At 34.7% G+C, this 16,406-nt stretch overlaps 1 protein-coding gene across 4 annotated transcripts in view; it reads left to right on the plus strand.

Annotated features, from left to right (window-relative positions):
* The window catches only part of dst (dystonin), a 110,922-nt gene that overhangs the window by 15,082 nt on the left and 79,434 nt on the right, over window positions 1-16,406 (plus strand). For 3 of the 4 annotated variants that reach the window (XM_055030108.1, XM_055030109.1, XM_055030112.1), the window contains exons 5-8: window positions 9,415-9,476; window positions 12,859-12,948; window positions 14,888-15,001; window positions 16,107-16,184. In XM_055030108.1, coding sequence (XP_054886083.1) covers window positions 9,415-9,476; window positions 12,859-12,948; window positions 14,888-15,001; window positions 16,107-16,184 — 344 coding nt within the window. The remainder of the gene's footprint in view (window positions 1-9,414; window positions 9,477-12,858; window positions 12,949-14,887; window positions 15,002-16,106; window positions 16,185-16,406) is intronic. The other variant, XM_055030113.1, reaches the window with a different exon arrangement.

Here is a 16,406-nt window from a genome sequence, read left to right on the forward strand (position 1 = left end):
AACATTATGACCACCAGACTAGTGGTAACATCTACTGCGAGCACATCACACATGTTCAGTTTGGTGGACAAACTGAAGCTCCTGAAGGTGTCCCTTTAGCCAATTTGTGATTTGTGCTAGTGCAAATTATCCTGCTGAGTGAGACCTCAGCCGTCAGGGACCAGCACGACCACTCTGTCACTTTGCAGCCTGCAATGCACTGTGTATTATAACACCTAAAGCTCTTGTCATACTCACTCAAATTCCTAAGCCTTCCCTTTCTTCCCCAACAAGTCAACTGTGAGAACAGGTTAAGCACTTATTTTCTAATGTGCCCCTCGCTGACGGGTGCAAACCTAAAGAAATTATTAGTCAAAGATCACAATGCCATTCCTGATCAGTGTACATATGTTATATTCATGGGGGAAAAAATCTGTGGATAGTTGGTTAGATTTACCTTGCTTTGCACAAATGGTAGATTAGGTTCAACAAAGAATGAACATATAAAATCAGTGTGTTTATTATAATTGCTGATCATAATATACATCAGTTCTGACTGGAAACAGGGAATGCAGGATAATTTTGATCATTTGCTTATTCTTCGTCAGTAATTTTACAATAGCATCATGAACAATTTAACTGTTTTATCCAAGATATCCATTATATTTACCGTTAAATAGGTTAGATGTTCTGATCTTGCAGAATAAAACACAACTGTATCCCTGGGATGTCATATTGAAGGTCATATAAACTATGCCTGCACTGCCGTCCCATGCAGTTGCATCATATCGATGCCTGAAAATGATGCATGCTCGTTGTTGTATTTGTATGCTGTCATGGTGATGAGAAGACCAGTATGACTGGGCCTCATACCACAGCTCTGTTTAGCTCCTCTTACATGAGATCATCTTGTGAGTCTCTCCCTCCCCTGACTCATGCTCTGCAGCCTTCCCCCTCCCTCTCCAGCACCACTTCTCCATCCAGAGGCACTGACAAACTGACTTCCTTTCTTTAGTTTTAAGATAGATGACCAATAAATGTGTTCAAGTATTTATTTTTGTTATTGCTAAATTTGTTTTTAGAAGAATGTGAGATTTTTCTTTTAATTGGATTTAAGACCTAAATCTGGAAGAAAGAAAAACATCAAACAGATTAAACACATGCTGTTCTGGCACATTATGAATGAAATTGGGGTGCTTTTGGCTTAGTAGGATAAAAAGTGACAGAAATGTGAATAAGCTGTTGTCTTCATTCAACTTTCAACATGGTTTATATGTGTGGGTGGCAAAATGAGTTTGAACCTCAGACTTTAAAAGTCAGGCTTCCAAATATTTCTGTGAGGAATGCCAAAATTTTAAAAAATCACACAATTTGAACACTCCATTGTAACTGTGTAAGTCTTTGTTGTTATGTTTACTGATCACCCAAATGAGAATATTTTACTTTAAAATGGCATCTTCACATCTGCACATATGAGGGTTGATGATGGCTTTGTGATGGTACTCATGTGTGATGTTCAGACAACCATATTTATTGCATTCTTCTAATCCTACATTTGTCCTTTAAAACCTATTTTTGAAATTTAGGCAATATTTATGCTTTAAATAGAGTATTTGGAGTCATTATTGGACATTGTAAAGTTTTTTTTTTCTTATCCTTTGTCTCCAGCAATGGGAAAAACAAATACTCCCTCGGCTGCTTTGAATGCTGACAACCTGTTTCAATTACAGAGCTGTTCCAGTCACATAGTTGTGATGCTGCCCTACCTTTTTGAGAAGACTGCAGTTTCTCACTCACGAAGAATGTCAGAAATGTGATGGTGAAGTATCTCACCATCACTATCAGCCTTGTGCTTGTTGTTAAAAGTTGAACAGAAATGTTTTTTTGCCACCTTAAAAAATGTGATGAAGTAGCCATAAGGTGAAAGTCAGAATGTGTTTGCTGATTATTGTTACCTAAGTATATGTAGGTTCATATAAGACGTGAAAGAGTTTGCCAAATGGATCAGGGTTTTATTCTGCTGCTTAAAAGATTACATAAAGGTGAGCTCCCACCTCCTCATACTAGTGCTGCATAAAGCCAGTTCATGCATCTTCTCTTGGTTCCTTAAAATACAAATTTGGTTAGCATATACAATAGAAAATGGCTTTATTACATTTTTAAATGGTCTAGCACAATAACATATGTAATTGTATTAAGCTTCATTATAGTGTGAATAGTCTGCAATCATTGTTCAAAACAGGCTTTCAACCCTTTTCCCCCTTTTCAATTATACAAGCATGACTCTCCTTCAGTTTTCCATAGTGCACATTAGGAAATGAAGGATGTCACCTAAGTGGCAGAGATTATGTGGCTTGCACTTGGAGTGCCAGGATAGTTTAGGGTTGTGTTTATTTATAGCCATGCACATGTGCTTTTGCTACAAATAGGTATCTGAGGCAGCCAGTTTGCATGCTGTGGTGGTCTCGCAGGACGGGCCGTATCTACATTGACTGTTAGCAGCAAGTATTCAGCCAAATATGAGGTACAACTCTTATATGCAAAAGCTTGGATAAAACTGTCTCTTGCAACATTTTATGTTGGTTATCATTATGAGAACTTCCATAGTAGTGTGCTTACCCCTTGCTTTAGCAAAAAACACCCAAACACCCATTCCACTTGACCCCTAAAGGTGTGTTGTGTTACCTGATGCCAGCTTGTTAGCAGCAGGTTTCTTAATGTCTCATAAGTGGTGAGGTCAGCCATCACGTATGGTTGTGGTCCTCAATCAACCATTCCTAAAGCATTTTTTATTCTTAGAATTGCTGCACCATTTTCTGCTGAAAGGAAATATCTTTTTCCTATCACTGCCCGTGGAACCAACAATGGGCTTGTGATCATCACAGTTGAATCACAAAGCAATGGAAGATGTTGACCTAATTTATTTACATCACATATATTGCTAGGTGCATGTGTGCTGCTTTTCCGGTCAAAACATGTAATCAGAATTTGCTATGGAAAGAACACAAACTGGCAGAAACAGTGTGTTGCTTTGGGCGATGTTCTGTTAGAAAACCTTAGTTTATGCCATCTATGGAAATATCCCTTGACATGTATCACCATTCTAAGCATTGTTGTGCTAATATTGTGAAAGAAATTGTGATTTTAATGTAAGTGATACAAAATAAATGATCTCTTTAAGATTCTAATTGTATTCAGTATCAATATTTCACTTTGGCACAGAGTTTTTCACTTAGCCTTTCCCTTTCACCTGAACACAGATTTGCTGACGAACAAACTGTGCACCTCTACAGGAAGTTAATCACTAACATGACAAGTACTTCCAGAGAAGAAGAAAATGTATGATTCTCTTTGGTCAAAAGGCAAAAGCAAAGGGGTAGTTTGTGGGTACTTTACCTAGGAGGGAGATGGACAGGAAAAGGCAAAGGATGTTGATAAGCTCTTAAGTCATTAGTGCTGCTGTGTTGGCCACAAAGCAGAGTACCACTACAGACTTTGTAAATCATCTAAAACAACCCACACTGTAAAGTTAATGAGGAGTTAAAAAAGGACAGTAATTATGATGGTTGGCACAAGCTAATGTTTTTTGTTTGGAGATTGGTGACCTCTTGATAGCCCCATTATGGCTCTGACCTTTTACTGGTGGGAACTATGAAATGGGAAAGGGGTAAATTAACCTGCATCTTTTCATTACAGCGCTTTTTAGTACTTAAAGTCTGCAGGATTGAAATTTTGTCTTAAAACTGTTTTATCTATTTTTTTTAAAGACCCAAAGTGAAGCTGATGAAGATAAACCAAAAATGTGTCAGAATAAATGCAAACAGCCAAACTTTTTAAAGAAATACTTGATAACACTTGATATTGTGGTGAAAATAGTAGTGTTATGTATTTTTTTTACTATGTACATCAAGTTTGAAATAATATTGCTACTACAACCCTATCATACTCACCCTTTCAAGAAAGTCTTATTCTTTGGTAGTAGTAAGATTATGTTTTTGCTTTTAAGCAAAATGATTTGAGGAACACAACAATGAGTTTTTAAGTGATGACTAAAACCAAAATTTTCCTCTGATTTCAAAATAATTTGTTACAAACAAGTCTAATATGCTGGATATTTGTTTTTGAGAACGGGTGGGAGTCTGGTAAAAATGTGACATAGATCATGTCTATAGGTAAAAAAAAAAAAAAAAGCTTCTCAAAACGAAATGGTTTCTTATTATGTTAAAGCAAGACATCTTGGTCACTTATAAAACTGGTAGTTGTAAACGTCTGATCAGCAGGGCCAGATTTGTAGAGTGACCATTAAAATATTTCTTAAAACACAAATATTGTGATCAATTAAAATTGGTAAAAGTCTTATTTCTATTTTTTAACTGGAGACCTTAATTTAGCTTTTGAAGTTACATTTTTGTTTTGATTTGGTTGTTTTGTGTTTTATGCTAAACCTTTACATTGAGGCTGATATTGATATTCAAAAGCTTTGATTGCTGCTGAAAGTCAATAGGAATTAAATGGAATTTTGGTCGAAAGGTGTAATGTTTGTTGAAACAAGCAAAAATAATGGAAGCTTTGACAGTGAACAACTAAATTGAAGCAATCTTGTTTACTTTAGCTGATTCAATCAGTTGAGAGAAACATTGGGTGAGCCTCTAAGTATCAAATGTTTTGCTCACTGATTTTGTAAGATTGGATAACTATAATGTGTGTGACAAAGGTGCTGAGGTTGTTTAATAACAGATTACGGGAATGATCACATTACTTCTCACCTTGGCACTGTTTTGTATCATGTCTTTGTTGTTGTTAGTTTGATATGGTCCCCATTCTGTCCACTTCATGGCCAAACATTAAATGACCTTTATTGATCTGGAGAATTACCAAGAATCCTGCTTTTTATTCTTAGAAGATCCTCCAGAGGGCACCACAATATAAATCTTCCTTGACTATTTCTCTTGGAAGTGCAGGTCAACTCTTCGTCATTTTTTCTGATCCACAATATATTACTTTCAGACATTCATGGTAGAAATAATAATGATAAAAGAAATCTGTTACTGTTATGCTATCTCATACCAGCTGATGTGTCTGTGTTTGTCATAAACCTATGCGTGTGCGTGGGTGTATGTGTGTGTGTTATCAGTGAACTGTCAACATATGAAGCATGGTAATCATTACTGTCTGGCTCTTCGATGGTTTCTCTTTCTGACCTGACCTTTGCTCTGAACTGGGCAGTTTCCTGGATTATGTAAGCAACTTGTCTATGTTATTTCCTTTTTTGGATAAATTTGTATGTAATGCAATGTATGAGTCGGTGTCCTTGTTCAGTCTGAGCAGCTTTCCCCATCTGTGATTCAACTACACGATGATGTAAGGATCAGCGATGACACAGCAGAACTGCTGAATGTCTGGTATTTTCCTTAGATATCTTATGTTTTCTTGAGCTTTACCAATATTTGGTATTTTATTGGTGATGTCGCTATCTAACCCTCAGTTTAATTGACTTTATTGTAACATAACATTTATATTGGATTCGATTTCATTTGTTATCAAAATCAAATAAGCATAATAACTTATAAGTCTAAAGTATTTTATCAAAAGATTATCTGATACTTTAAATTACACTTAAAAAGAAGAGTAGATATATTTTAGGGATATCAACTGATTAAAATATTTAATTGCAATTGATGCATGTGAGGGTCAAAATGTACAGAATCCCGTGCCTTAAAAAAATTCACAATAGTAAAAGGAATTTGTCTTAACTCATGATTAACAACCCTGATTTTTACATTCTTCAAAAAATGATAACCATTGCAAAGTTTTTTACGGGTTATAGAGATATAAGGCACATGCATTACTAGTCAATATCTACTTATTGTTAGACTCAACTACAGTAAATTAAATTTGATACTGTGACAGAAAAAGAAGTTTTTTTCCACCACAACATACATTAATGTCTGTCAGACATTATTTTACTCCTAAGCTATACTATTTGTTGACAAAATTAGAATCAGACTTGGAGTAGTTTTCCTCTAAGGATTTAGATGATTCCTACCCTAAATCTAAGAAAAAAGTGTTTCACAGATGTGCAGAGGAAAATTACTTTTCCTTTCTAAAAGCCTAATATTAATTTTGGGAAAAAAAGTTGAAAAGTTGAAACTCCAGGTTTGGTTCCACAATTTTTTTGGAATCAACCATGTGTGTTTTTGTCATAGTTCTGCCACCTGAACACCCATTGCTTCTCCAGTGGCTCAATCTGCTATTGCACACTAGCTGTCTCTATTACATTTTGTGTGGCTGAAGCCTCATGATACCGGCTATCTTGGATGTCCCGAAGCTTTTCTCTTTGAATTTGGAATCAGGTTATTTAAGGTTATTTGAGGTTATTTAAGGTTATATGGCAGGAAAGTGGAAAGATGAATATGGGTTGGTTCATGTTACAGTGACATAATGTGACACTGAAATATTTAATCTTCTGCTTGATATTTTTATTCAGAATAATTGTCACACCACTTTACTTTCCAATTCCCAGTGCCTCTTACTCATGGACTATTTTTAGATGAACTAAATGGAAAAATCTGTGGAGGATAGACTACCAGAACACTTAAAGTCCCCTTGTTATCATGGAGATACATTTTCTGGGGTTTATGGTTGTTTTGAAGGATTTTCTATGTGATAGGAGCTTTTTTCACCTTGAATTTGAATGGTGCAAAGAAAGCTACAATAATTTTTGCAGCTTAACATGAAGATTTCTAACATTTACTGAAAGTTGCCATCCACTTCTAAAAATCTTTGGCTTAACAAAGCAGTTGGTTCATTTTTAAAAGCAATCATCTGTTAGAAATGAACACTGGATATTTTTAAATTGTATCGCCTGTTTTGGTTGTTTTCACCAATATTGGATGTTTTTAGATGAATGTGCTGATTAAAAAAACCCACAAATAACTGCACCAGACAGCTATTTTTTTAAGTCTTTGTTTTCTTTTCTTAAAATTAATTATTTAATCATTAATATGCTGAGTTAATTCACCATATATTATGGTGAGTTGAAATCATCCTGGGACTAAAAATGGATGCATTTGTAAAAATCTTTCTATTTTCACTACCTTCACGAGCTGCTGCTGGAAAACCACCGAACTGCATGGAAACTCAAAATAGCAAGTAGCCATGGAAAACTTGACAGGACTCGCTCTGGATCCTTGATGAGAGAGGGAGTTGCAACTCCCTCAGAGGCTGTTAGGCAGAAAGGAAAGCTCAGAGAGACTAAAACAGCTTCTCTGGTCGTTCATTTACATGACATTCGTCATATTGGACCATTAGCCTGTTGTCTGCTGGTCGGAAGCTGCCACACAGGATGAAGTACCTGCTTGAAACCGAAAGGGATCACAGAGCACATCTGGTAACTCTCATGTGCTGCATGGGTCAGTAATTATGTTAGCTTTCTTAAATGATGGGGTCCGTCATTGTTTGCTCATTAATGATTGTTCTGATCTACCTGAGTAAAAATTAAAGTGTAAACTACCATGGAGACTAAGAAAGGTATTTAGTAATGTGCTGTTGGTTCTGTTGTTTGGGTTCAGGAAATATTTCTCCGAAACCACTGATGGTGGTAGTTGTGGGACAAAAAGTGAGCTGGCTGACAGATGTTGCCTTTATTAATATCGGCATGTACACGTGTTTTTCTTCTTCTTCTTCTTCTTCTTCTTTACAATCACTAAAGATTGCTCTGAGGAGAGTGTATACACACGCGTAAGCACTGGAATGAGTCACATGCTGTGGTGTCTGGCCAGGACTTGAGGACTTGACATTTGCAGGAACAAAATAGATATTTTAATTTGAAGTTACCAGTTTGCTTTTTCCTAAAATGCATGTGCTTTTACAGTGGTGTTGTCATTGTCACAGGGTGATGTCAGTACGGTTGGTATGGCGATGCAAACAACAAATAAAACATTGTGGTGCTTTTGACAGCATGTAGCTAAGAGTGATTTCATCTTAGCCTCTGGGAAATCACAATCTTCATTTGTGTTAATGTAACACTTTCCCATCCTCAAAAGTTCCAGCATTGCTTCATGTCTATTTTTGAAAAGTAAAAGTCCTTTTGTTCTGGATAAATTGGTTAGGGCTAGGGTATATTTTTTTATTTCAAATGTGGTGATTTGTTTTTTGGGTTTCCAGGATTTTGTTCTTACTGTCTTTTTGTTAACTTGTTACAATTGTTAGAAAGAAAGCAATTGATTATGGTGATAGAATTATTAGCAGAGTTAACTTTTTTACATGTTTTTTACATAACAAACTGAATATTTAGTATAAGACTTTTAATGATAAAGTAATAGAGTGTTAGAAGACCTTAGTGAACAAACAGCATACTTTTGAACAGGGGAAGACACTGTACAGGTCAGGAATAAATTTGTGGACAAATTCAGATTTAGCTTATAAAATGACATCAGAAGCTTCAACCATGTCATGGATCACTGTTCAGTCCCTCATATGAAAAATGATCGACTATGACATAACTGCAAACCTACCAAGAAATGACTTAAAGCCTTTTCTTGGTTGATGTTAGAACTCTAATACCAAAGCTCAAATGACAGGATTTTTGGTGTACAGTAAACATATGGAAGAAGGTCTTCAACATGAAACATAGCGGTGACAGCATTATACTGTGGGGAAGCCTTTCTTCAGTAGCGACATGGCTACTGGTCACAGTTTAAGGGAAAATGCGTAAAGCAAAATATAAAGCAATGCAAAAGAAAACCTGCTAAAAGAAAAAACTTGAGACTTGGGAATATTTTCAGATGCTCTCCAATAAACGTGGCATTTTTGTCACTACACGGGTGAGACATAAAACATTTACACCAAGGGTAGTTCTGCGTAGTGTTGACACAGACGGGAAGAGTAAAAATAAGCATGCTACTGTCTTCAGGGTTTCCTTTGTAAAAATCTTGAAGAGCATTTAAGATTTTCCTTCAGCTTCACATTTACAAATAATTGAAAAAAAATCCCAATGAAATGTATTGAGTTTTGTGGTTTTGAAGTGACAACAGTGATTTTATGTTTGTTTATGTAACTGGTTATCTAGGTTTATGTTATTTTTGTTTTTCTGTTATTAGTGCAGTGTTTCCCACTAACCTTTTCAATGCCTTGTCAATATACAACTGACAGGGTTAAGAGTTTGCTTAAAAAGTTAAGCTATAAAACTTTGAAATCCCCCAAGATAATGAAAATGTAGTATATCTTACAACCGCACTTTTGTATCATGCTGTGAGTCACCCAGCCTTTGTAATCCTTTCTGCTACAATAAAATACATACTAACCTAACAGTCTACATAACATGTATTGCTTGGAGGAGTTTCAGTTTTGATGGATTTTTCAAAAACAGATGTGCCTAAACAACTGGAGAAGAAAACAATTACAGTAATGTTGTGATGTGTTTCCTTTTTCTAGATGAAAGAGACAGAGTGCAGAAAAAGACCTTTACAAAATGGATAAATCAGCATCTATTCAAGGTAAGACATATTATCTGGCAGTAGTTTGCAAATGTTTGCTTATAAAAACTAATAGTACATGAAAACTGTACTGATCATATGTTGGGCAAGTCTTTTTTCTGTCATATTTATCAAAACCATTTTCATGTAACATGCACAGTAAATCATTTATTGCTAGTTTTTTTGTTAGGTTCCAACATGTTAACATTCCTTCTGAGATGTTATAAAAGCTTGCTGAAATTCATTTAGGAAGACATGTGATTGCTCTGCAGCAGCAACAGGTTTTCTTTTGTTGAGAGGTAAATTTGAAACGCTTACTATGTGGTTTCATCAGTGTTTGGAATTTAATGAAACACTTAAGAAAATAGACAAGCATGGACATGTCTTATCTGTCACGCCTTTTTGGAATATGAAGGATATGGAGAGGATATGAAAATGTTTGTATCTGTGTTTCAAATATCAGATGGAATTACTATTAAATCTATTAAATGAGATTTCTCAGAGTTGTCTTTTATTGTCTGATTTACCTGTTGAAGAAATTTTATTGGTTGAAGTTTGGCTGCTGTGAACTGAATGAAAAGCCTTGCAGAAAAACAGAAACTTTGATGATCTTTGCTAATTAATCTGGCATGATGACAACAGTTTTATAGAAAAAGCATGCAGGAAATCATTGTGTTGGATGTATTTGTGCATACAGTGTGTTGCATAAGTATTCATAGCTGAATTTAATCAGTTTGTCACACTTTGTTCTTAAGTCTTTTTGTATTTCAGTGGTATTTTAAAGAATTAATCTAGAGAATAGAGGACATTGTGGAGGAGAAGGGAAAAATATGATACACTGCAGTGTAAATACAAGTGAAAGTCACATTTTCAGATTTGCTTTGTGGTTTGGGGTCAGTGTGGGAAACTGGAAATGGGAAAAATGTAAAGATTTAGGAAGTCTTTTAAAAAGTACTGGACATTATTAGTACATATTTACAGTATCCACGTAGGGCTTTACAAAGGCCTTAAATACAATTTGTAGAAGTACACAACAGTTATAAACACAATACTGACATTCAGTCATTAGCAAAAGGAAATACACCCTGTGTAAAACTGAGAGTTGGTTTCTTATCAAGACATAAAACCAAAATGTAGAAACTGTCATAAACTAAACACACGTCTGATACGTAAATCATTTTAGAACCGGAAGGGACCAGATAATTTTTAACTCGTTATATGGAGAACCCTGGCATTAAAGGAGGATATTCTTTCTTTTTTCCATTATAGTATGACAAGAAAAAATACTAGGATGAAATTCTTCTTATAAATGCTAAACAGGTAAATAGGTTTTCACTAGTTTTGCTCATTTTCCTTCGAAGCCTATATTGTTTTTCACATTGTAGTTTCTCATATTCTGTTTGCTTTAGCCCTTCCAACAGGAAGGGAACATATATAGAAACTTTTGTATTAAAATTCAAGGCCAGAATGTCAAAAGAAGAATAAAATCTGAGCAGATTTTTTTTTTCTCAGAAAAGAGACTGTCACTACTCTGTCTTTTGATTTAATGATTTATTTTCTGGTTAAAAAGTGATTTTACTTCATAACTAATTAAACCAATGTGGTTTAATATGTAGGTAAATATTAAAGCGTAAATGCTGATCTTGTATGACCAGATAAAAACAAAAAACAGGAAATATGATCCACTAAACACATTGAGCTCAATGTGTTTAGACCTGTCAGTGGACCTGTCAGTGTCCAAAGGATCAGTCTGAGAGAGGCGGGGTGTTTGTGCTACTCCATCAAGATTACTTTACAGAGTACCTACAGTATGACCTGGGGAAAAGTAAATCGCTTGAATAAGCACAATCAGGCACAATTTGAATAATTTTCTGAAATATTAACTTGTATTTGGAATTGCCCCCCAACCAGCATTTTAAAAATACAGCATGAAAAAACTGATTTCATGTCATAGTCAGTCAAGTAGCTCTGATGGCTTAAGGCATAGACAGATATTACTCTGTTATTCATTTTAAAAGACTGTAGAAAGTGTTCAGCTTGAGATCAGAGTGTAGTATCCTTTAAGTTCTACCAGCCTAATGATTTCATGACTCTTCATAATTTTTACATGTATTTTCAGAGATATTGATTTTTGCTTTGTATGTTTTAGCAGTATGGAGTGTCAAACATGACACAATTCAGAAAAGAAATTTAAAAAATATATGTAAAAAAGCATAGGTTTTTCTTACCTGCTAATGTGACTCATCAAGACCATTAGTTAGGTATACATTTGCTCCAATCAAGATGATTGATCTTCTGTGTACTTGCAATGTTGGTGACCACAACAGTTGAAATAATTTCTTTGTGCAGCTCAGTCATTTAAACCGCTAATCATACTCAATTGACACATTAATTCATTTGGTCAGTCGAAATGTCAATCACACATCTTTTTATTTTGAATTCTGGTACTTTTTCTCTTCATACAAAGGGTCTCACATGTAGTCCATGAGGAATTAGAGGTTAAGATTTTCTTTGCAGACTCAATAATGCAAACATACTGATCTATTCTGGATCCACAGCTGTGGTTGCTATCAGGGAATAAAGTCCTGAAAGTCCTGTGTTAAAGCAGGTCAATGGGCAGCTGACTGATTTTAAAGGGGTGCTATTTAGGCCAGGGAGGACAGAGTCTCTGACTGCTGTTGTTTAGCACCTCTCTTAAGTTGCTTGGTGAAGTGTCATGCTGATAACCTTGGAAGGCTTTAATGACAAATGCTTCTCTGCATACTTTAGTTATTGACTTTACTGTGAGGACAATTTGGAAGGTTTTAATTGTGTATTTGAACTATTCTGTTTTCAGCATTGAAAATAGTAATGTAACTATTTTACAGAGTTTTAAAAGTATGTAAAAAGAATGATTTTATTGTGAATTTTTAGCAAAATTTACACAGGGTAAGAATGTTGCATAAAGGTTCAAACATACACAAACAGCATTTGGATAAATATCTCTAGGCAAGTCGCAGAAAAAAAAGCCCTCTTTTTTGTAGCCTTCAGCAGACTTCTGGTATAAAAATATTTTTGTTAGAAATGGTAATGCTAATTTGGTTGGTTTTCAGACATGATTCCAGATTTTATCAATTTTAGTATTGAGTTAATGAGATTCTGAGTTGTCGGTAAATGTAATAAAATATGTGTGTGTAAAAATAATGTCTTTTTAAACTTCTCGGATAATTTAAAATTGAAAAGTTCAATAATAATAAAGAAACTTGTAGCTGAAACCGTATTATTTTGCACAAGAATGTTTGAACTTTAAACAAACTCTATCTCACGTATAATCTATTAAATCAATTTAAAATGTGAATGAACAACAACAAGTCAGTCACTTGTGCAACTTGCAGAGATTTTATCTTCCTTTTTGGTTCTGCAGGTACGGAAGCACATAAATGACCTGTATGAAGACTTACGAGATGGACATAACCTGATCTCACTGCTAGAGGTTTTGTCTGGAGACACACTGGTGAGTTTATGCTTTTTATTTTCTATGCTTCATAAAAAGACGAGGGCTCAGATTTACATGGAATAAAATCTGATTATCTTTTGGCTCACCTTAAATTGGATTTTGATACAGAAGTTAGTGCCACTTTGAAAGAAATCAGTCAGATAACCCAGACACAAAGAAGACATCTAGAGATCTTGTCATACAGCACAGATGATCCTACATTTTCATTGTGGTTGCTCTGGTACTTTCTTTTTGCTCTTATGTAACTTTAACTTAGTGAAGAGGGAAATCCTGGGATTTTAATCCCTGTAATCAGCTTTTCTACTTCATCTACTGAAGTAAAATAAAAAAATCAACTTTTTTTGCTGGTAAAACATCAAATATTAAATGCTTTTTAAAAATCTAACATATTAACATAAAATTGCTGAATTAATTACATGACACGTGTTTCTAAACGTTGTGTTGTTTTTGTTTTTTTTGTAAATGATTGGACTAAAATTGTGTTATTGGCCTTGATATGTAATACAAAAACCTAATTTCTTTCCTTGTGAGGTATACAATGTTACTCAATGCGCTGTTTAGCATTTTCTTCTGCGCAGCAAAATACTACAAGTGTATTTTTTTAAAAAGATCAACAAAACCTACTTAACAGAAAGTTGTTAATGTTGTATGGAATGCATAGACACTCAACAGCGATCTCAATGTTAAGATAGTACGACATTAGTGTTAATGGATCACAGAAAGTTTGGATAACCTCATTTCAGAGTGAAGACAAACACAATTCTCCTGAACTAAACCTGACAAACCCTGTTGCTTTCTTTGCTATAGCATCATATTGATATGACCAAATGTACCACTTCTGCACTCTATCTGCTTCCACAAATTCTAATATCTGTGAAATTTAGGTTTGTAAATTTACAAATTTATGTTGTAAATTTACTTCCACCAGTTTGAGTTTTCCTGTGGTGGAGGAGGGAACACTATATTTATCTTCATCAGTTTTAACAGCATCAGTTTTACAGCGTTTCTGTAGGTTGTACAGTAGACAGACAGTTGTGTTGAAACCACTGTACTTTCTAAATGTTTTCTACTACCAGTAAAAACTGTTTACTATTTTCTTAAAAATATGAGAACAACTCAACTATACTAGAAGATAGGTCTGCGTCCTATTTTTTTGTTGTTGAATTTGGAGCCTAAATGTTTGTAGTTTGTTTCTCTGTAAACCATATATATATATCTATATCTATATATATATATATATATATATATATATATATATATATATATATATATATATAATATATATATATATATATATATATATATATATATATATATATATATATATATATATATATATATATATATATATATATTTGCTCTATGCTGTTCTATGAAACAATACAAAACATAAGCTGACATAAAAAAAATAAATAAATGTCATTACAAAAAGAAAATGATCAAAGTGTCTGAATTTGTCGGCAAATTCAAATTTAAAATTGGTTTATTGTCTTTTTGTATTTCCATAATATAATAATTTGCATTTGATAACAAAATTGAAAATTGAAAAAGGATTTATAGTGAAAGTCATATGTAATTTGTGAAGGTTCTGATTATGTGCAGAATTCTAACTATGATAATTCTGCTCATTCATTTGTTAAAATATGTCTAAAAACTCTTATTTGCCTACATCAGTGTATGAGACTTTTATGTTATCACTTCCTTCATTCATCCAAATACTGGCATCCCCCCCCTTGCATTAATGTTACGTTCATCCTCTAAGCACCTGTTTGTTTTTTCTGTTTATTTCCTACTACTCCTCATCCCTCTCTCTCCATTCTTTGACTGGTTTCTGTCCATTGTCCAACTTTCCTATGATTTGGTGGCTGTGTGTGTGTGCGTGTGTGTGTCCATGTCTTCCTTTTCTTCCCTATGTGTTGCCTTTTCGGTGATAAAGCAAAGGGAGCGTGATTTTCTGAAGACATTGCGGTTGGTGAGTGGGAGAGAAGCATGTGCGGTTGAGCAGCATGGAGACACGGTGGATGATGATGATGATGATGATGATAAGGGGGTACGTGTGGCTTGCACCCTTAAAATAGCCCACTAATTCAGCTCATGTGGCATTTGAATAGAAGCATAGAAATATTCATACAATAGGGTTTCTTTTCTTACAGGTCTGTGTAGTTATTTCTCTAGCTGTAACAATTTTTTGCCCATTGTTGAACATATTTTCCTTCTTTTCACATTGTTTGAAGGCACTTTTGCTTTGGGACTTTTTTGATGAAGGCATAATGAAATTACATTTAAATTTCATGCTAGAATAAAAATAATGCATAGCTTTTCCTGGGACCATTCACTTCAGTTCTTTACAAAAACTGCAACATAAGATCAGCCACACCCATGTATAAAAAGCATTAAAAAAGTCTCGCTTGAAGGCTTCCACATCCACATCTCTAGCTCCACACATCATGAAGTCATACAGTTCATTCTGTCTGAACTTTTATGATGATTAATATTTTCTTTGCCTTTAAATTGTGGATTTGGAAATATTTAGTTGCTGAAGCTCTCTGAACAGCCTTCACTAAACCTTTTTTTTAGTGCCGTTGCTTTACTACAGAGAGGGACAGGATCGCTGGATGCAATTCAAACCTTTCATTGCTGCCTCTGCTGCCGCATCCTGGCTCAAATGCATTTTCCATTTCATTACCTCATCGTGCTGTGGCCCGTAGCCCTTCATGAGCATTTGCCACAGAAGATCATAATGCAGCACTATATAATCATTGGTGGCACTGAGATACAAACGGATGTTAATTTATTTCATTCATTCATTTTGGCTTTAAGAATTGCTTTTCCTTTTGGTTTTGAGATTTATTTTGTTTTGAACTAATCTATGTGGCTTGAGTAGATGGAAAATGTTCAGCACAAGGGTGGTTCACCACACTTTATTCAGAGTATGCACACAATTTGAGTGGATTTGAAATGGCAACAATTGTTGTGGATTCTATGTCTGTCAGTTGTGTGTTCTTTTACTTTTTTTTTTTTTTTACCTCTTCAGATGTGGGGGTAAGATGCATGTTCTGTGTCATTTGTTTTTTACCTAATCATTTTCCCACCTATTCCCTGATGTTAAGTATCTGATTAAGCATGCAGATGTTCTTTCCTATTTATCTCCACAGCCTCGGGAGAGAGGAAGGATGCGCTTCCACAGACTCCAAAATGTACAAATAGCTCTGGATTATTTAAAGAGGCGACAGGTAAAGGACTTGGTCATGGTCATCTTCAGGTTTTTGTTTCATCTTGTAAATGAAAAAGGCCATAAAGAAAATTTAGCCTTCTCTTCTCATGAATGATCAATAATTATTTTTGATATTAGCAAATGGAATGCTATGTCATACTTTAGCTCCTCCTCACAGATTTTTGAGAAAATTCAGGTCAAAACTCAGACTAGGGCTTTCCAAAAATATTATTACATTGAG

The sequence above is a fragment of the Poeciliopsis prolifica genome, unplaced genomic scaffold, assembly GCF_027474105.1.
Source record: "Poeciliopsis prolifica strain line A6 unplaced genomic scaffold, Auburn_PproV2 SCAFFOLD005, whole genome shotgun sequence".
Lineage (NCBI taxonomy): Eukaryota > Metazoa > Chordata > Actinopteri > Cyprinodontiformes > Poeciliidae > Poeciliopsis > Poeciliopsis prolifica.